Source organism: Pseudophryne corroboree, chromosome 4 (genome assembly GCF_028390025.1).
Source record: "Pseudophryne corroboree isolate aPseCor3 chromosome 4, aPseCor3.hap2, whole genome shotgun sequence".
NCBI lineage: Eukaryota > Metazoa > Chordata > Amphibia > Anura > Myobatrachidae > Pseudophryne > Pseudophryne corroboree.
In genome coordinates, this window is record NC_086447.1 from 647,884,885 (window position 1) to 647,907,739 (window position 22,855).

Here is a 22,855-nt window from a genome sequence, read left to right on the forward strand (position 1 = left end):
TGGAGATTCCCAAGCCTTTTCAAATAACGCATTTAGCTCATGAGAAGGGGGAAAGGTTACCTCAGGTTTCTTTTCCTTAAACATGTGTAACCTTGTGTCAGGGACAGAGGGGTCATCTGTGATATGCAAAACATCTTTTATTGCAATAATCATATAATGAATACTTTTGGCCACCCTTGGGTGTAACCTCGTATCATTGTAGTCGACACTGGAGTCAGAATCCGTGTCTGTATCAGTGTCTGCTATTTGGGATAGGGGACGTTTTTGAGACCCTGAAGGGCCCTGTGACACCGTCAAAGCCATTGATTGACTCCCTGTATTATACCTGGACTCTGCCTTGTCTAATCTCTTATGTAACAAGGTCACATTTGCATTTAAAACATTCCACATGTCCAACCAATCGGGTGTCGGCGTTGCCGACGGAGACCCCACAATCACCTCTTCCTTAGATGAGCCTTCCGCTTCAGGCATGTCGACACACGCGTACACACACACACACACACACACACACACACACACACACACACACACACACACACACACACACACACACACACACACACACACCGTTCCCCAATAAGGCCCTTTGGAGAGACAGAGAGAGAGTATGCCAGCACACACCCAGCGCCAACTGACACTGGAAAACAATTCCCAGATAAACAGCGCTTTCCCAGATACTGCTTGAAAAAGGCTAATAAGAAGCTGAAACGTTGCTGAGCTAAGCAAGGCTGTTGGAATTACTGATTCTGTTGATCAAGTCCGCAGAGTGCCGTGTTTTTGGACTGTGTGTGTGTGTGTGTGTGTGTGTGTGTGTGTGTGTATGTATGTATGTATATATATATATATATATATATATATATAATATATAATATATATATATATATATATATATATATATTATAATATAATATAAAAAAAAAATATATATATATATATTCAATATACACTCACTGCGCCAATTATAAGTGCCCCCCCCCCCCCCCCATCTTTTTGCCCTCTGTCACCGTGTTCAGCAGGGGAGAGTCCGGGGAGCCAGCTTCTCTGCAGTGTGCTGTGGAGAAAATAGCGCTGGTTAGTGCTGTGGGATCAAGCTCCGCCCCCTCAGCGGCGGGCTTCGGTCCCGCTCAAATGATCAATACTGGCGGGGGATTGTATAATTTACTGCCTCCGCAGCCTATATAACTTAATGGCCAGTCCTAGAGGTTTATAATTGCTGCCCAGGGCGCCCCCCCTGCGCCCTGCACCCATCCGTGCCTGCAGTGTGTGTGTGTGGGAGCAATGGCGTGCAGCGTTACCTCAGAGAAGATCTGTAGTCTTCTGCCGCCTTTGAAGTCTTCTTTCTTCTAATACTCACCCGGCTTCTATCTTCCGGCTCTGTGAGGAGGAAGGCGGCGCGGCTTCGGGACGAACGGCGAGGGTGAGACCTGCGTTCTGACTCTCTGGAGCTAATGGTGTCCAGTAGCAAGCAGAGCCTATCATTTAAGTAGGTCTGCTTCTCTCTCCTCAGTCCCACGATGCAGGGAGCTTGTTGCCAGCAGTGTTCCCTGAAAATAAAAAACCTAACAAAATTCTTTTTCAGAGAAACTCAGGAGAGCTCCCTTGTAATGCACCCTATCTCCTCTGGGCACAGGATCTAACTGAGGTCTGGAGGAGGGGCATAGAGGGAGGAGCCAGTGCACGTCCATCTAAATTCTTTATAGTGCCCATGTCTCCTGTGGAGCCCATCTATAACCCCATGGTCCTTACGGAGTCCCCAGCATCCTCTAGGACGTAAGAGAGAGAGGAAATAAAAAAAAAAAAGCCATGGTGTGCCAAAGGGGGCTATTTGAGGGTAGTACGGATGGTGTAATTGTTATCATTATTGCCTCACAGCACTGATGTCAGGGGTTCGATTCCCACCATTGCCCTAACTGTGTGGAGTTTATATTCTCCCTGTGCCTGTGTTGGTTTTCATCCCACAATACAAAAATATACTGGTAGGTTAACTGGCTAACAAAAATGAACCCTAGTGTCTAAGTGTGTGTAACTGTATATACATGGGCAGACTAGTTTTCTGCTGTCAAATCTTAAGTTTCTGAGTAGTGTATGTGTACACATCTGTCAGTGGTTCGTGACTGCAGTTTTGTGGGCGATATGCGTAATTGAGCACCCCAGTTACTTGTGTCACCACTAGCCACATTTGTGCAATATATTTTTGTATATGTGGAGATGGGATGTAGTTACATTGCCGGCAGTCAGGATCACGGTTGTCAGGATACCGACACCGGAATCCCGACCACTGACAATGCTGCCAGCTAGAATCATGGCTAACGGGGGATATTACCACTAGAGGGTGTCCACAAAACCCATAGAGTGGGAATAGAACCTGTGGCGAGCGCAGCGAGTCCGCAAGGGGCTTTGTTGCACTCACCCCCCTGCCGGCATTCTTGCGGCTGGGATCCCAGTGTCTGTATACTAACAAATGGGATCCCGGTTGCCGGCATCCCACACCAAACGCGTGGAGATAATGGGAACATGCTGAATCATTTTAAAGAGTTGCCTCCTTTCTCTAACGTCCTAGTGGATGCTGGGGACTCCGAAAGGACCATGGGGAATAGCGGCTCCGCAGGAGACTGGGCACAAAAGTAAAAAGCTTTAGGACTACCTAAAGCACTGGCTCCTCCCCCTATGACCCTCCTCCAAGCCTCAGTTAAGATTTTGTGCCCGAACGAGAAGGGTGCAATCTAGGTGGCTCTCCTGAGCTGCTTAGAGTAAAAGTTTAAATAGGTTTTTTTTATTTTCAGTGAGACCTGCTGGCAACAGGCTCACTGCATCGAGGGACTAAGGGGAGAAGAAGCGAACTCACCTGCGTGCAGAGTGGATTGGGCTTCTTAGGCTACTGGACATTAGCTCCAGAGGGACGATCACAGGCCCAGCCATGGATGGGTCCCGGAGCCGCGCCGCCGTCCCCCTTACAGAGCCAGAAGACTGAAGAGGTCCGGAAAATCGGCGGCAGAAGACGTCCTGTCTTCACTAAGGTAGCGCACAGCACCGCAGCTGTGCGCCATTGCTCTCAGCACACTTCACACTCCGGTCACTGAGGGTGCAGGGCGCTGGGGGGGGGGCGCCCTGAGACGCAATAAAAACACCTTTTTGGCAAAAAAAATACATCACATATAGCTCCTGGGCTATATGGATGTATTTAACCCCTGCCTATTTTTACATAAAAAAGCGGGAGAAAGGCTCCGCCCCTTTTTCGGCGGCCTATCTCCTCAGCACACTGGCGCCATTTTTTCCTCACAGCTCCGTTGGAGGAAGGCTCCCTGACTCTCCCCTGCAGTCCTGCACTACAGAAACAGGGTAAAACAAGAGAGGGGGGGGGGCACTAAATTGGCATATAAATATATACAGCAGCTATATTAGGGAAAAACACTTATATAAGGTTATCCCTGTGTGTGTAATATATATATATATATATATATATATATTATAGCGCTCTGGTGTGTGCTGGCAAACTCTCCCTCTGTCTCCCCAAAGGGCTAGTGGGGTCCTGTCCTCTATCAGAGCATTCCCTGTGTGTGTGCTGTGTGTCGGTACGTTGTGTCGACATGTATGAGGAGGAAAATGGTGTGGAGGCGGAGCAATTGCCTGTGTTAGTGATGTCACCCCCTAGGGAGTCGACACCTGACTGGATGGTCTTATGGAAAGAATTACGTGATAGTGTCAGCACTTTACAAAAGACTGTTGACGACATGAGACAGCCGGCAAATCAGTTAATACCTGTACAGGCGTCTCAAACACCGTCAGGGGCTCTAAAGCGCCCGTTACCTCAGGTCGATACAGACACAGACACTGACTCCAGTGTCGGCGGTGAGGAAACAAACGTATTTTCCAGTAGGGCCACACGTTACATGATCACGGCAATGAAGGAGGTTTTGAACATTTCTGATACTACAAGTACCACAAAAAAGGGTATTATGTGGGGTGTGAAAAAACTACCCGTAGTTTTTCCCGAATCAGATGAATTAAATGAGGTGTGTGATGAAGCGTGGGTTTCCCCCGATAAAAAACTGCTAATTTCTAAAAAGTTATTGGCATTATACCCTTTCCCGCCAGAGGTTAGGGCGCGTTGGGAAACACCCCCTAGCGTAGATAAGGCGCTCACACGCTTATCAAAACAAGTGGCGTTACCGTCCCCTGATACGGCCGCCCTCAAGGAACCAGCTGATGGAAAGCTGGAAAATATCCTTAAAAGTATATACACACATACTGGTATTATACTGCGACCAGCAATCGCCTCAGCCTGGATGTGCAGTGCTGGGGTGGCTTGGTCGGATTCCCTGACTGAAAATATTGATACCCTGGACAGGGACAATATATTATTGACTATAGAGCATTTAAAGGATGCATTTCTATATATGCGAGATGCACAGAGGGATATTTGCACTCTGGCATCAAGAGTAAGTGCGATGTCCATTTCTGCCAGAAGAGGATTATGGACGCGACAGTGGTCAGGGGATGCGGATTCCAAACGGCATATGGAAGTATTGCCGTATAAAGGGGAGGAGTTATTTGGGGTCGGTCTATCGGACCTGGTGGCCACGGCAACGGCTGGAAAATCCACCTTTTTACCCCAAGTCACCTCGCAGCAGAAAAAGATACCGTCTTTTCAGGCTCAGTCCTTTCGTCCCCATAAGGGCAAGCGGGCAAAAGGCCACTCATATCTGCCCCGGGGCAGAGGAAGGGGAAAAAAGACTGCAGCAGACAGCCTCTTCCCACGAACAGAAGCCCTCCCCCGCTTCTGCCAAGTCCTCAGCATGACGCTGGGGCCTTACAAGCGGACTCAGGCACGGTGGGGGCCCGTCTCAAGAATTTCAGCGCGCAGTGGGCTCACTCGCAAGTGGACCCCTGGATCCTGCAGGTAGTATCTCAGGGGTACAAATTGGAATTCGAGACGTCTCCCCCTTGCCGGTTCCTGAAGTCTGCTTTTACCAACGTCTCCCCCCGACAGGGAGGCGGTATTGGAAGCCATTCACAAGCTGTATTCCCAGCAGGTGATAATCAAGGTACCCCTCCTACAACAGGGAAAGGGGTATTATTCCACGCTGTTTGTGGTACCGAAGCCGGACGGCTCGGTGAGACCCATTTTAAATCTGAAATCCTTGAACACTTACATAAAAAGGTTCAAGTTCAAAATGGAGTCACTCAGAGCAGTGATAGCGAACCTGGAAGAAGGGGACTATATGGTGTCTCTGGACATCAAGGATGCTTACCTCCATGTCCCAATTTGCCCTTCTCACCAAGGGTACCTCAGGTTTGTGGTACAGAACTGTCACTATCAGTTTCAGACGTTGCAGTTTGGATTGTCCACGGCACCCCGGGTCTTTACCAAGGTAATGGCCGAAATGATGATTCTTCTTCGAAGAAAAGGCGTCTTAATTATCCCTTACTTGGACGATCTCCTGATAAGGGCAAGGTCCAGAGAACAGTTAGAGGTCGGAGTAGCACTATCTCAAGTAGTACTACGACAGCACGGATGGATTCTAAATATTCCAAAATCGCAGCTGATTCCGACGACACGTCTGCTGTTCCTAGGGATGATTCTGGACACGGTACAGAAAAAGGTGTTTCTCCCGGAGGAGAAGGCCAAGGAGTTATCCGACCTAGTCAGGAACCTCCTAAGACCAGGCCAAGTGTCAGTACATCAATGCACAAGGGTCCTGGGAAAGATGGTGGCTTCTTACGAAGCGATTCCATTCGGCAGATTCCACGCAAGAACTTTTCAGTGGGATCTGCTGGACAAATGGTCCGGATCGCATCTTCAAATGCATCAGCGGATAACCCTGTCTCCAAGGACAAGGGTGTCTCTCCTGTGGTGGTTACAGAGTGCTCATCTCCTAGAGGGCCGCAGATTCGGCTTTCAGGATTGGGTCCTGGTGACCACGGATGCCAGCCTGAGAGGCTGGGGAGCAGTCACACAGGGAAGAAATTTCCAGGGCTTGTGGTCAAGCATGGAAACGTCACTTCACATAAATATCCTGGAACTAAGGGCCATTTACAATGCCCTAAGTCAGGCAAGACCTCTGCTTCAGGGTCAGCCGGTGTTGATCCAGTCGGACAACATCACGGCAGTCGCCCACGTAAACAGACAGGGCGGCACAAGAAGCAGGAGGGCAATGATGGAAGTGGCAAGGATTCTTCGCTGGGCGGAGAATCATGTGATAGCACTGTCAGCAGTGTTCATTCCGGGAGTGGACAACTGGGAAGCAGACTTCCTCAGCAGACACGATCTTCACCCGGGGGAGTGGGGACTTCACCCAGAAGTCTTCCACATGATTGTGAACCGTTGGGAAAAACCAAAGGTGGACATGATGGCGTCCCGCCTCAACAAAAAAACTGGACAGATATTGCGCCAGGTCAAGGGACCCTCAGGCAATAGCTGTGGACGCTCTGGTAACACCGTGGGTGTACCAGTCAGTGTATGTGTTCCCTCCTCTTCCTCTCATACCAAAATTACTGAGAATCAGAAGAAGGAGAGGAGTAAAGACTATACTCGTGGCTCCGGATTGGCCAAGAAGGACTTGGTACCCGGAAATTCAAGAGATGCTCACAGAAGACCCGTGGCCTCTACCTCTAAGAAAGGACCTGCTCCAGCAGGGACCATGTCTATTCCAAGACTTACCGCGGCTGCATTTGACGGCATGGCGGTTGAACGACGGATCCTGAAGGAAAAAGGCATTCCGGATGAAGTCATCCCTACCCTGATCAAAGCCAGGAAGGATGTAACCGTACAACATTATCACCGTATTTGGCGTAAATATGTTGCGTGGTGCGAGGCCAGGAAGGCCCCTACAGAGGAATTTCAACTGGGTCGTTTCCTGCATTTCCTGCAAACAGGACTGTCTATGGGCCTCAAATTGGGGTCCATTAAGGTTCAAATTTCGGCCCTGTCAATATTCTTCCAAAAAGAACTGGCTTCTGTTCCTGAAGTTCAGACGTTTGTCAAGGGAGTACTGCATATACAGCCTCCTTTTGTGCCTCCAGTGGCACCTTGGGATCTCAATGTAGTTTTGGGATTCCTAAAATCACATTGGTTTGAACCACTCACCACTGTGGACTTAAAATATCTCACATGGAAAGTGGTAATGCTGTTAGCCCTGGCTTCAGCCAGGCGTGTCTCAGAATTGGCGGCTTTATCCTATAAAAGCCCTTACCTAATTTTTCATACGGACAGGGCAGAATTGAGGACTCGTCCTCAATTTCTCCCTAAGGTGGTTTCAGCTTTTCACTTAAACCAGCCTATTGTGGTGCCTGCGGCTACTAGGGACTTGGAGGATTCCAAGTTGCTGGACGTAGTCAGGGCCCTGAAAATATATGTTTCCAGGACGGCTGGAGTCAGAAAATCTGATTCGCTGTTTATCCTGTATGCACCCAACAAGCTGGGTGCTCCTGCTTCTAAGCAGACGATTGCTCGTTGGATTTGTAGTACAATTCAGCTTGCACATTCTGTGGCAGGCCTGCCACAGCCAAAATCTGTAAAAGCCCATTCCACACGGAAAGTGGGCTCATCTTGGGCGGCTGCCCGAGGGGTCTCGGCTTTACAACTTTGCCGAGCAGCTACTTGGTCAGGGGCAAACACGTTTGCTAAATTCTACAAATTTGATACCCTGGCTGAGGAGGACCTGGAGTTCTCTCATTCGGTGCTGCAGAGTCATCCGCACTCTCCCGCCCGTTTGGGAGCTTTGGTATAATCCCCATGGTCCTTTCGGAGTCCCCAGCATCCACTAGGACGTTAGAGAAAATAAGAATTTACTTACCGATAATTCTATTTCTCATAGTCCGTAGTGGATGCTGGGCGCCCATCCCAAGTGCGGATTGTCTGCATTACTTGTACATGGTTATTGTTACAAAAATCGGGTTATTGTTGTTGTGAGCCATCTTTTCAGAGGCTCCTTCTGTTATCATGCTGTTAACTGGGTTCAGATCACAAGTTGTACGGTGTGATTGGTGTGGCTGGTATGAGTCTTACCCGGGATTCAAAATCCTTCCTTATTGTGTACGCTCGTCCGGGCACAGTATCCTAACTGAGGCTTGGAGGAGGGTCATAGGGGGAGGAGCCAGTGCACACCAGGTAGTCCTAAAGCTTTTTACTTTTGTGCCCAGTCTCCTGCGGAGCCGCTATTCCCCATGGTCCTTTCGGAGTCCCCAGCATCCACTACGGACTATGAGAAATAGAATTATCGGTAAGTAAATTCTTATTATTTGTAGCGATGTATGAAATAACACGCTGATCTGTGAAAGTGTTAGAACTGATCAGCTATTGCTCCCACCTGTTGGCACTTTGTAGTCTTGTTTCGCTTGGACATTTCAGATGAAATACTTATTAGATGACTCTTTGCACTTTACATGAAGCTTTATGTGACCCAATTGTTGATGCAAGGTAGGTAGTCGTCATACTCAATGTTTTCCTATTTTCCTATTAAAGTTGCGCTTCTGGCCAGCTGTGGATCATTGACTATTCACAGAAATGGAGCTTTAAAGTTCTGCTCTGAAATAGTCTTATTTTTTCTTGTTATGATGCTTGCTTTTTTTTTTTTTTTAAATGTTAGATATGTTGTGTTAGCTTTTTTGCTTGGGGAAGAAAAAGAAGATATCTTTGACTAACACATAATAATAAAAGACTAAGTGAAGGCGCACAAAATGTTAACCGACTGCTGTTTTGATACAAGTTGCTAATTTATTTCAAATTACTGATTAAAATCTTAATCTTAAAATGCAAACAGTAAGGCAGAATTAGTAGCATAAGACCATGAAACATTAATTTTGTCAATTACTACACATACAAGTAAATGTAAACTCCACACAGATTATGCTTTGGTTAGTAATGCTCCTTTTTTACAAAAGGCTTAATTGCATACACCTACAAAGATTAGAGCAATTAAAGGAAAGTTCTCCTTCAGCTGAAATGATTCATGCACATAAGTAGACAAAGTTAGTATTTGTTCCAAGCAGAATAGTTGTTAGTTCACAAGAAAGAGATTTAATTGCATGCAGTTATGAGAGAATTCTCCTTCAGCTGAGTAGATTTAATTTCATGCACAAATGGAGATAATTTATAAAGATTTTGGCTCCAAACAAGATGTCATACGGGCTTGCACAACCCAGGAGCGCTCCTGACACTAATACCCCTTTCACATCGCACAAATAACCCGGTATCGACACGGCATATTGCCGTGTCGAAACGGGTCAGTGTGCGATGTGAAAGCTCCTTTGCTGAATTAGCGGGTTGCCTGACCCGGTAATTCAACCCGGTAAAAAAGAAGGGTTATTACTGGGTTGAATACCGGGTCAGGTGCAGTGTGAATGGGAGCCGTTCCGATGCGACACGGCTCCCATTCACAGCATAGGGAGAAGCGGCGCAGGAGATGAGCTCATCTCCCAGCGCCGCCTCCACCCTTGCCCCTGCTGCTGCTGCGCCCCCCGCTGCTATGGCAACCGACCCGGTATATTGCCGGGTCGGAAAGCCAGCAAAGGAGCGCAAATGCCGGATCCCACCCGGTAAGGACACGTTTCTTTTACCGGGTGGGATCCGGCATTTGCGATCTGAAAGCAGCATAATGGATGGGTGAAGTATTAACTAATAACACCCAATATATGAACAGCATCTTTTTCAAAGTGGCTTGTTTTTAAAAATCATCACCTATGATTGTTCTCTGCGCAAATAAACAGTCAGCTTGTTTGGAGCCAAAATCTTTATAAATTATCTCCATTTGTGCATGAAATTAAATCTACTCCGCTGAAGGAGAATTATCTCATAACTGCCCTAAACCTCACAAGTGCATGCAATTAAATCTCTTTCTTGTTAACTAACAACTATTCTGCTTGGAACAAATACTAACTTTGTCTACTTATGTGCATGAATCATTTCAGCTGAAGGAGAACTTTCCTTTAATTGCTCTAATCTTTGTAGGTGTATGCAATTAAGCCTTTTGTAAAAAAGGAGCATTACTAACCAAAGCATAATCTGTGTGGAGTTTACATTTACTTGTATGTGTAGTAATTGACAAAATTAATGTTTCATGGTCTTATGCTACTAATTCTGCCTTACTGTTTGCATTTTAAGATTAAGATTTTAATCAGTAATTTGAAATAAATTAGCAACTTGTATCAAAACAGCAGTCGGTTAACATTTTGTGCGCCTTCACTTATATCTTTGACTAACGCATTTTTTATGTCGAGTGGATTTCCAGTTCCACATTGTGAAGGCAGCCAAATATAGGTTGTCCTCTCTTTATTCAGAGGCTATTTACATTTTTTAATTTAGCGCCAGACACATTTGTTCTTGTTGTTTTTTTCTTTTATTATTATGGCATTGGCTATTTCTCAACTGTTTAGAGTCTACAGTATATGTTTATAGATCATGGGCTGGATGTAATGCTGTCTGAGTTCAGCGGTCGTGTGGAATGCCGCCTGAACAAGGCAAACTATGCCTTGTAAGTGATTGCCCCTTTTAAAAAATACGGCTGAGTTTGGCCGGCATCCCGCGCGGTCTCTGAACTCGGACGACATTACATCCAGCCCTAAGTTTGTGATAACTGTACATATGGAGTGCTTACAGTTACTTGGAACTTAGGAGTTGGCAGCAGTTTTAGTAATTTTGCATTAATGTGTGAGTTCTGCGGTCAGTATCCATACGCTGGCATCCTGATCCGCAGCAATCCAGACACAGGTGAGGTAAGTATTCTCCCTGTCTGCAGCCTAACCCTAACCTCCCCCCAGTGGTGCCTTTCAGGATGGCGTCGCCTGTGTTCTGACAGCTGTCAGGATTCCGGTGTCTGTATAAATTCTAGAGAAATGGGATGTATTAAAATCACTGCTAATCTATAATACTCCTAAATTTATTCCCACCAGCAGCAAAAAAAGGAATAAAAATCCAAACAAATGTGGTTTTAACAAAATATAAAGGAATTAATGGACAAAAAAAGACGAGCATTTAAAAAAATACAAACCTGAGGGGGATGCAGAGTCATTTCAACACTATAAGGGCTGTAACAAAATATGCAAAAAAGGAATAAGAGTGGCTAAAGTAGAAACTTAAAAACTAGTAGCAAAGGAAAGCAAAGCGAATCCCAAAAAATGTAAGTCCTTCTTTAGTCTCTTGCTGCTTATGTAGAGTATAGGCCCTTTAAAGGACAAGAGGGGAGTCTTAATCAAAAATGATAATGACATAACAAACAAACTAAACAAGTTTTTTTTCAACGGTATTTACTAGAGAGGACCAAATGCTGGGTCTGACACAAAATCTCAACAAAAATAATGTCCCACTGCTAAATGCTTATTTATGTGAGGAGGTAGTCTGTGACCCATTAAAAAAGTTAAAGATGAATAAGTCACCTGGTCCGGATGGAATTCACCCGAGGGTTCTTATGGAGCTGCACGCTGAACTAGCAAGATCTCTATTTTTGATCTTCATGGATTCGGTTAAATCGGGTATGGTTCCCAAAGACTGGCGTATAGCGGAGGCAGTGCCGATATTAAAAAAGGGGAGCAAAGCAGAACCAGGTAATTATAGACCAGTTAGTCTTACATCTATAGTGGGGAAAGTATTGGAAGGTATTCTAAGGGACAGTATTCAAAAGTTCCTTGACGCAAATAAGGTCATTAAAAGGAACCAACATGGATTTGTGAAGGAGAGATCATGTGAGACCAACTTACTTGGCTTTTATGAAACAGTAAGTGTGAACCTAGATCAGGGTAAGGAGGTGGATATAATCTTTTTAGACTTTGCCAAAGCTTTCGACACTGTACCACACGTGTCTTATCTACAAGCTACAAGAAATAGGGCAAGGGAGCACAATATGCACTTGGGTGAGTAATTGGTTAGATAATGGGGAGCAGCGCGTTGTGGTCAATGTATCATTTTCAAAATGGACTAAAGTACTAAGTGGTGTGCCACAAGGGTCTGTACTTGGACCACTTTTGTTCAACATTTTCATCAACGACCTAACCGTAGGTCTAGAGAGCATGGTATCATTTTTCGCAAACGATACCAAATTGTGTAAGATTATAAATATGGAGGGGGATGTTGAGTCTCTTCAAAACGACTTAACTAAACTGGAAGCATGGGCAGCAAAATGGAGAATGATATTCAATACAGACAAGTGTAAGGTAATGCACTGTGGGACCAAGACCAATAATAACACCTACATACTAAATGGGGTAATATTAGGGGATTCTGTACTGGAAAAAGACTTAGGGGTTCACATAGATAACAAATTAAGCAGCAGTACCCAAAGTAGGAGTGCAGCAAAGAAGGCTAATAAGATATTAGCATTCATAAAACGGGGAATTGATGCAAGGGACGAGAGTATTAAACTCCCATTATATAAATCACTAGTGAGGCCTGATCTTGAATACTGTGTGCAATTTTGGGCACCATATTACAAAAAGTATATCCTGGAGCTAGAAAAGGTTTAGAGGCGGGCGACCAAGCTAATCAAGGGCATGGAGACGCTGGAATACGAGGAAAGGCTTGCAAGGCTAGGCATGTTTACATTGTAAAAAAGGAGACTAAGAGGGGACATGATCAACATCTACACATATATAAGGGGTCAATACGCAGAGCTTGGGAGGGACCTGTTTTCTATAAGATCAGCACAGAGGACACGTGGTCACTCGCTTAGGTTAGAGGAGAGGAGTTTCCGCACATTGAGGCGAAAAGGTTTTTTCACAGTAAGGACAATACGTGTTTGGAATTCCCTGCCTGAGAGAGTAGGAACTGCGGACTCAGTCAACACCTTTGGGTTAGATAAGTTAGATAAATTAGATGGGTTAGATAAATTCCTATTGGATAAAGATATTCAGGGTTATGGTGCGTAGGCACGCATTATAGTTAATATAACTAGTCCTAACATAAAAATAACTAGTCCTATAATAAGACTGCATAGGAGACCACAAATAGGTTGAACTCGATGGACCATTGTCTTTTTTTTTTTTTTTTTTTTTATCTTAGTTACTATGTATGTTACTATTACGGCTGCTGGATCCAGACAGCCGGGATCCTGAACTTTATACCAAGAAGTCATAAGCTTCATTCCAAACAGTTCTATCTGTGGAGTTTGTATTTTCTCCCGTGTGTGCTTGGATTTCCTCTAGGTGCTCCATTTTCCTTCCAAAACCCAAGAAAATAAAGGTAGATTAATTGGCTTCTGACAAAAGAAATTAACTTTTGTGTGTATGCGTGTCCATGTGGTTGTGAGTGTACATTGTAAGCTCCACTGGGACAGGTACTGATGTGAATCATGTTTAAAGTTCTATAATTTGTGTTGTATAAATCGCTGCTACAAAATGATGCCTCCTCCTATTACATCTGCACTATCACCTAGTAAAAGATGCCGCTTCCTCTTGCTGGAGGCCCAAAAATTTCTTTTCCTTTGTTCCTTATTCAGCCCTGTCCAAAATCTTGGTCTATGATAAGGAGGTGTGTGTGTGTGTGTGTGTGTGTGTGTGTGTGTGTGTGTGTGTGTGTGTGTGCTGAAAGACCACAGTCATGAGTTAAGGGGCCTGACAATGTCTATAATATTTGTCCTATTAAAAACACGTTAAAGGTTAAAGAACACAGTACGCAATTGGCGCAAAAAGTACCGCAAGGGTACTCCCTTAACTATACCTTAAGGAATGTACTTATACTGTAAACATTTGTGCAGTGACAATGTGTAGATGTAATGCAGTGTAACCTTGTTAGCTTAAAAGCTGTATGTGCGACTATGACGCTCTGAGAAACCTTTATGCATTTATAATAACCAATCAAATATCGGTCTAAGGTTCTAACGCCTTTAGTGAGAGAATGAACGTTCAAAAAGAATAATACAATACAAGCTATACACTACCAAAATAACATAGAATATCTAACCAAGTTACTACACATAAAATACAATAAAGACACAATTACTTTTAAAAGGGGAAGGAGAGAGAGAATGACTTATAACATTAAATAAGAGACAATATGGTTGCAGATAAAACTACACATGTGAGGAACAATCGCTGCGCAGTTATTCAATGCTGAGAATCTTTGTGGAGAAAATACTTGACCTTACCCATACTGGCTGTCCCTATATACACAACCCTACAATACCGCATGGGACAGAAGCTAGACTCCATTTTGAGAAAACTCCCATGAAGACTGCAACACATGGTTGAAAGGGGGAGGGGAAAACACCCGGCAGCAGCCATTTTAGATTTGCAGGTCCAAACACATGGCACTCTCTACTACACCACAATCACATAGCAGAAGACACAAGACTCCATTTTATTCCAAAATGTCCAAGCCTCAGAACAATGCATATGTTCTGATTTTACAATTCCAAACCATCTAAATCACCTTTCACAATTTCAATCCAACTTCCTAGAACCATCTTATTCACTTTCACATTCCAAACAACTTCAGTATCTCAATAACCAGAGCATATTCATCACAAGACCAGATCACAATGTAACCACACATCTCAGCCCGCCACTGCCACAAGCACATGCCCAAACGCAACTGCATGGTGGTATTTATGATTAACAAGATATATATTATAACTAACCAGTACAATCTATTTTAAATCACCATAGGCAAACAAATACCACAAATGCTATGCTACAGGTTGTCTAATGTCCCAGCTACCATCACAGATTCCCAGATCTATCACACAAACACCCAACAATCACACAACCAAGTTACAATATCCTATTTAAACCAGAAAGCAATCTGTCTATATTTCCTTATCTAGCCATGTGAATTCAATACTTAGCCTTTGGTGCCTGGTGATGATCCAGCCATGCTTCTGGGAGCTTTGTTCTGAGTGTAGCTTCATTACATCTGTTCTCGGAGGCCACCAGCAAAAACTGACCCCCAACCCCCCAGACAGGAACTATCCTCCTGTGTGTCTGTTCCTAGGGGAGGGGTCTCTCTCTCTCCTTTGTATATGTTAATCAGGTTCAGCCCTGAAAATCTTAGTAAAAGGTTGGCTTGATCATCCATTGTTCTCAACAAAGTGATCTTAGCTTTTATACATATAATCATATCTATCCGCTGCAATGTCCCACAACTTCACAACCAGCATCAAACTAACCCACACATCATTCTGCTTGCTTCAATACCAAACATGATGGGCGCATCTGGTTCTGTTCAGATAATACATATTCATGACATCAATTCATCAGCCAATTCTAAATCTCCATGATGTCTGGTGCTTGACATTATTATAACCATGTACTGTATGAAACAAGCGCCGAATCCATCTCCGTGCCATGTCCGAGCAAATGCGTGTGTTTCCATATATTGCTGTGCTCGCTGCGCATATTTGCAAGTATAGCGACTTAAATGTGTGTGTGGTTTGTATGTTCTCTCTATGTAATATTTTTGACTTTGACAGGCCTTACACAGTGGGCGATGTTGGCGATATTATCGACCATCGATATAATTGATGGTTAATTTTTAAGCCAACGATTTAAAGCCTACACATTGGACGATATCGATAGCCAATTTGGACTATATGAGAGTACAGACAGCTATATTGTCCAAATTGACTGGCATGTTTAAACGATGATCGTTCAGTGATGAACGATTGTGGGCACGCGCATCGTTCATTGTTGAAGCATCCACACTGAAAGATATCGTTCATATCTTTCAAATATATCGACCAGTGTGTAGGGCCCTCTAGTCCTGCTCACAAATCGGCTCCCTTTCACAATTTAATGTTTGTTACATAAACTGATTTGCCAACACTATATTGCAGACCTACCGAGGCCAGGAAAAAACGCTGCTCGTTGAATCCCACAGGGTTCCGATTAGGGGTAGGGGCATATATATATTATAGCCAGCAAGTGCACATGGCCTTTGTCTGTACTTACTGATTTATGCTGCTCTCCAACTTAGTCAAATGTATCCATTGTATTTGTCCCTGTCTACAGGAGGATAATTCAAATGATGGGAGAGACCCAGAGGAAACTTCCAATGATGGTAGCCAACCCCCCAAAAGGAGGCGTACGACATCTGGAGAAAGCTCCCCAAGTTGCGAAAATTCAAACCAAGACTTTGGGCAAGTATTTTTTTTATTTTTTTATTATTTGGCCAGTAAATTTTATTTTTTAAAAAGCTTCAATTTCTTTCAGACAGTGAGTAAAGTGTTTATATTAACAATATTGTTATCTTAACAAGTCGGTTGTTGGCGGGTATACTGCAGAAAGTGTGTAGTCATATGTGTCCCCACCATGTCACTGTGCTAAATCTGCACTACAGCTATTGCAGTGACCAGTTCTCACCATAAAAATATTAATTAACTTTGTTATGCAAAATGAAAGATGATTTAATTTTTTAAAAGATCTTCTTTAAATGTACACCTTTTTATATTAGGAGACCAGCGTAACATAAAACACTTTCTTTATATCAGCTCCAGCTATTTCCCAGCAGAAAATTTAGTTGAATACAAATGGCCGGCGGATGAAACGGGAGAGTACTATATGTTACAAGAACAAGTCAGTGAATATTTGGGTATTACCTCCTTCAAGCGTAAATATCCAGGTAATAATTGTTCTTGCACTTTTTTAATTATTGTTTATTTATATGGCGCCACAAGGGTTCCGCTGCACCTAACAAAGTACATAAATAAATGAGCCAGACAGAAACCAGTGATTTACAGTACAAGATAATGTGGGACAAGTACATGGTATATAAACATTGCTGCATCAGGGGACAGGACATTGAAATAATCCTCATGTTGGCAGATATTGAGGGTTAGGTGTCGTTGTAGGAGGTATAGAGTAGAAAATAGTCTAAAAGAGGCAAAAGCACAGAGAGTTTACATTCTAAAGGGGAGGGGTAGACAGACAGGGGTGAAACAGATGGGGTAGAAATGAGCATGGAACAAAGGGTTAGGATGAGTGACGACTGGTTTTGATGAAGTGGGTTTTGAGAGCCCGTTTGTGTTTTGTGGAGAGTCTGATGGGGAGTGGTAGGGAGCACCAGGCAAAATCTGCGGAGTCGGGAATTGAAGGAAATAATTTGTTGGCATGAGAGGCAGCCTGGATGTATTTGGAGCTAAGAGGGCAAGTGGGAGTGTAAAGGGAGATAAGGTGTAATATGTAAGTGAATGTGTGCTTTGTAAGTGAGTGTAAGAAGCTTGAATTGTATTCAGAAGGGGAGCCAGTGCAGGGCTTGTAAGAGAGGGGAGGTGGTCCAGTGACGTGCGGTGAGGCGAAGCAGGTGATGCAGAGCCTTTCCTGTCATACTAACGTATACGCCAAAGTTTTAACTAACTTTATAAAGTATATGAAAAATACAAAGAATATATTAGAACTATCTTTTTTTGTAGTATTCTAATCAATTTTATCGTCAAAACTCTGGAGTAAAAAGACTGACAGGTGAAACAGTGCCTCACCTACCTACCTTTTCTGCATATCTCTGATCAAAACTCCTCAGATTTCCAGTAGCCAATGCCTCCTGAGCCATTTACCACCCTGCACATCCCTGAGGTGACCGTAGTACATTTGGAGGGGAAAATGAGCTAGTCAGCAGCATTGCGGATAGTTTGAAGTGGAGGGAGGCGTTTGTCAGGGAGGCCAGATAGGAGGAGATTTCAGTAGTCCAATCTAAAGATGACCAGTGAGTGAATGAATGTCTTAGTAGCATCTAGTGTGAGAGAGGGTCTGATTTTGGAAATATTTTTGAGATGGAAATGGTAGGACTGTGAGGTACAAATGTGTGGTTTGAGGGAGAAATCGCAAAACACAGAGTTCAGTGCTGAATATTCAGGTAACACAGCCAGGAGGTGAATGATGTGTAGAGTAAGTGAACTCACGTGTGTTGTGTGTGTGTGTGTGTGTGTGTGTGTGTTTTTTTTTTTTTTAAAGCTGTCCTGCTGTCCTTCAGATTTTTTGTTTCTGCAGCGGGTTACACTGGTATTCCGCAGGGAATAACATCGGGGTGTAGAGTAGGATCTTGATCCCAGACACCAGCAGGATAAAAGCTTTGACTGTTCCCAAGATGTCAGTGCCGCCTCCTCTATAACCCCGCCTCTATGCAAAGGAGCTCAGTTTGTAAGTTGGTGCCTGCAGTGCAGGCAGCTAACAGGCAGGTCTGCCCTAAGAAGAGCTATTTTAAAGAAGATAGAAGACTTCAAGGGCTGCAGCAGAGGCACTCTAGTGCTAGATATCAATCTGATATCTCCTGCTGCAGCTCCATCACCTCGCCCAGCGGCGCTGTATACTCCCGCGTCCATGGTTGCCGGGTACTTACAGCGTAGGCTCCGGTTCTTGACCCAGGGCACACACACTAACAAAAGTTCTCTGGGATCGCGTGGCCGCACTAAGGGAGGAGGTACGAGGGTCCCCCAGGCGGGACCCGCTGGAGATCGCTATCCGGCGCGGCCATTAAGAGGCGGGCCGCTTGCGCTGACGTGGACACTGTGGCAGTACAGAGACCCCACTAGACCACCAGGGCAAGGGCACAGGTCGGATTAGGCTATAATCCATTTTATTAAGGTCCGCAGCACCCGGTGGTCCAGCAAGGGGATAAGGCTCTGGCTTGTAGCCCCTCCCCCAGCCCCTGGGCGCCATTTAGAGTAAATGTTCCCGCCCTGGAGCTGCATCTCTCTGTCTCCCTCACTCCCTGTCAGCGTTTGGGCGCCATTACACACAGATGCGCTGATTCTGGGACTGCTGGGTGATGCCTCCTCTGTAAAGCCGTCTGCATCATCAGCGCTGTGCATTTACAGGACACTTAAGTATTCTACATGTCGTTTAGACAGTGTTAGTTAAGAACAAGTGTATACTTCAGGGTTATTTAGTACAAGTACCCTGTGATATTCATCCAGTTTTTACTGTGCATTGATATATCTGTTTATATACATAGCCTTACTCAGTAATAGTATTGCTAGTGCAGTGCAGTTTTATTGTTTGTCATAATTCCTGCATTGTACATGTGACTGTGTGTGTGTGCATATAGCTGCTGGGTGATCTCTACTCCGTGTATCTCACTCCTACTGCTATCCCTATATTCTGTAACCTGAGGGGGCTCAATGCGTCAGGGTTATTGGATAATATAGGTATTTCTCTTATGTCCTAGAGGATGCTCTGGTCCACATTAGTACCATGGGGTATAGACGGGTCCACCAGGAGCCATTGGCACTTTAAGAATTTAATAGTGTGGGCTAGCTCCTCCCACTATGCCCCTCCTACCAGACTCCGTTTAGAAATTGTGCCCGGAGGAGCTGGTCACAGCTAGGGGAGCTCCTTTAGGAGTTATTCTAGGTTTTTTTTTAGTTTTTTTTTTTAGAGTTTTTAGGCACAGGGAGGCTGCTGGCAACAGCCTCCCTGCTTCGAGGGACTTATTGGGAGAGTAGTGTCCGCCTTGAGGGGTCCCAGCCACTATCTCCGCTGACAGGACACTGAGCTCCTGAGGGTGCTGATCGTTAGCCGCCCTAGGCCTCCGCTCACTCCCGCAGCATGCCATGGTTCCGGTATGAATGGTCGACCATGTTATGGTCGACAGTCATTAGGTCGACCACTATTGGTTGACATTGACATGGTCGACATGGACACATGGTCGACACGTGAAAGGTCGACACATGAAAATGTCGACATGGGTTTTTTAACTTTTTTTGGTGTAGTTTTTTGCGGAAAGTGACTGGGAACCCCAATTAGTGCACCGCGTCCCCTCGCATGGCTCGCTTCACTCGCCATGCTTCGGGCATGGTGCCTTCGCTCCGCTACCGCTTCGCTCGGCACAGATTACCGTTCCAATCGTAGTCCACGTGGAAAAGTTCCCCAACTGAAAAAAAAAGTTAAAAAAACTCATGTCGACCTTTTCATGTGTCGACCATTTTCATGTGTCGACCATGTGTCAATGTCGACCAATAGTGGTCGACCTAATGACTGTCGACCATAACATGGTCGACCATGTGAACGGATACCGCATGCCACCACCCCCTAACAAAGCCAGAAGACAGAAGGTGGTGAGATATGGCGGCACAAGGGTAGCAGCGCAGCTCTGAACAGCTGCGCTCCGTGGAAAGCTCAGCTGCACACAGTGTTGGCGCTATGAGGGGCTTCCTGAGCCAGCGTCTAAATACCCTAAACTGGTCAGAGACGCTAACCGGAGACTGAATCCCTAGGCTAGCGACAGAATCCTCCGTACACAGACGCTAACCGGGGATTGAATTCCCCAAGAAGCGACGGAATCCTCAGGCCAGTATAAAGAATTTGTGCGGGAAGACGTGCCATCTTCAGGGGGCGGAGCTTCTCAGAGCGGACCCAGCAGCGTTCAGCGCCATTTTCCTGCCTGCAGTTCCTGTACACAGACGCTAACAGGGGAAACGGTCCCTCCACGCAACTCCAGCTATCCTGTGCAGTACCAGGGGGTTGTAGGGGGGAGGGGGGGGACTGTGTAAATCCTGTGTAGTCTATTACGGTACACAGCGCTAGGTAGCTATATTATATCTACCTCAGGAAGTGCTGTGTGTGGGTTGGCTCGAATCTCTGTGTTTCTCTGTGGCATACTTGGGGGGGGGGAGAGAAACTGTGTTTACAATTCCCTGTGTGTGTGTTTGTGTGTGTGTGTGTGTTTATTATCTCCCATAGCCATGTCTAGGGACTCTGCGTCATATGCTGCAGAGGATGTTTTTTCACAGGAAGAATCCATTCCATGTACACGGGAATGTACTGTCTTGTCTCCGATCCCTATGATTGAGCCTGAGTGGTTGACCTCCAATAAAGGAATGATCTCTCAGATTTCTCCAAGGGTAGCACATACTGAGACAGAAACTCAGGTGTTAAAGAATTCTATGGCAGTTTGGTCAAGTTCTGTGCCTATTTTGGCAATACCCCTAGCATGTTCCCACAGAAACGTGCACTTGCCCAGATTATGCAAGATGACACGGATACCGACTCTGGTACAGCAGACGGTGATAGGGACGTGCTAAGGGCGGCAGCATCCCTTGCAAAGGGGGTGCAGCTCATGATTGAGACCATTTGAAATGTATTAAACATTACTGACACTCCACCTGAGCAGGTTGAGGAGGCTTTCTTTACGGACAATAAGACAGCCTCGCTAACCTTCCCTGCGTTTAAAGTATTAAATGCTATATTTGAAAAATCCTGGTAAAACACGGAGAAAAAATTCCAGATCCCCAAAAGGGTTCTGGTTGCTTTTCCTTCCCTGAGGGGGATCGAAAAAAGTGGGAAAACCCACCCATAGTTGACACATATGGCTCCAGACTGTCTAAAAAGTTGTTTTTACCTGTCCCTGGATCTACCGCATTAAAGAACTGGCTGATCGTAAGGTTGACACTACACTCAAATCCATATACACTGCTTCGGGAGTGGCGTTAAGGCCCACCATTGCCTGTGCATGGATTTCTAAAGCCATAGTAAAGTGGTCAGGCACATTACTAGAGGATTTAGATACAATGGATAGAAGTGACATTTAATTGTTTTTAAGTAACAAACAGGATTCTGCTGGGTTCATGGTGGAATCCATGAAGGACCTGGGTACGCTGACTACACGGATATCGCCCATGTCTGTCTCGACTCGCAGGGGACTCTGGCTACGCCAATGGCCTGCAGACTCGTAATCAAGGAGAAGTGTGGAGACCCTACCCTACATAGGTCAGGCTCTATTTGGGGAAGCATGGGATGCGTGGATTTCCACGGCAACTGCGGGTAAGTCACCTTTCCTTCCCTCTGCTACCCCTTCTACGTGGAAACCTATTTTCCCAACTGCATTGCAGTCCTTTTGGACCGCCAGAACAAAAAGGTCCAAGTCCCATACCACCTTCTTTAGGGGTGGTCGTGTAAAATCCAAGAAGCCTACACTCGCAGGCTCCCAGGACCAGAAGCCTGCTTCTGGTTCCTCAAAATCCCCAGCATGATGGTGGACCGCACAGCCTGGAGGACGGGCTGGTGGGTGCGAGACTCGGACGTTTCAGCAACGTCTGGGTGTCGTCCGGCCTGGATCCCTGGGTACAGGATATTGTGTCCCAGGGGTACAGACTGGAGTTTCAAGAACTCCCACCTCACTGATTCTTCAAATCAGGCTTGCCAGCATTGCTGACAGATGGGTCGATCCTACAGGACGCCATCCGAAAATTGGAAATGTCACAGGTAATTGTCCCAGTTCCACCGCATATGCAAAAGAAGGGTTACTATTCGAACCTTTTCGTGGTACCGAAACCGGATTGTTCGGTCAGACCTATTTTGAACTTGAAGTCGCTAAACCCTTACCTGAGGGAATTCAAATTCAAAATGGAGTCTCTGAGAGTGGTGATCTCGGGTCTGGAGGAGGGAGAGTTTCTGGTATCCCTGGATATCAAGGATGCGTACCTCCACATTCCACACCAGGCTTATCTCAGGTTTGCACTGTTAGACAGTCACTATCAGTTTCAGGCACTGCCGTTCGGCCTCTCCACAGCACCGTCGGTGTTCACCAAGTTGATGGCAGAGATGATGGTTCTCCTCCGCAGACGGGGTGAACATAATCCCATATCTGGACGTTCTACTGATAAAGGCGTCGTCCAGGGAGACGACGTTGCAGTCCATTGCTTTCACGCCTCATCTGCTCAGGAGACAAGGTTGGATCCTGAACCTTCCAAAGTCACATTTGAAACCGACAAGGAGATTGTCTTTTCTGGGGATGATCCTCAACACTGAAGTACAGAGGGTGTTTCTGCCGGAGGAGAAAGCGTTGTTGATTCAAGCAATGGTCCGGGATGTCCTGAAGCCAGCTCGGTTATCGGTTCATCAGTGCATTCGTCTTCTGGGGAAGATGGTTGCCTCCTACGAGGCTCTACAGTATGGAAGTTTTCATGCTCTGACCTTCCAGCTGGATCTCCTGGAC

The 22,855-nt window shown here is 45.4% G+C and overlaps 1 protein-coding gene across 4 annotated transcripts in view; it reads left to right on the forward strand.

Moving 5' to 3' along the window:
• PHF10 (PHD finger protein 10) overlaps window positions 1–22,855 on the forward strand; it is a 368,645-nt gene that overhangs the window by 12,801 nt on the left and 332,989 nt on the right. For all 4 annotated transcript variants that reach the window (XM_063917747.1, XM_063917748.1, XM_063917745.1 and 1 more), the window contains exons 2-3: window positions 15,937–16,064; window positions 16,416–16,546. In XM_063917747.1, the coding sequence (XP_063773817.1) occupies window positions 15,937–16,064; window positions 16,416–16,546 (259 nt within the window). The remainder of the gene's footprint in view (window positions 1–15,936; window positions 16,065–16,415; window positions 16,547–22,855) is intronic.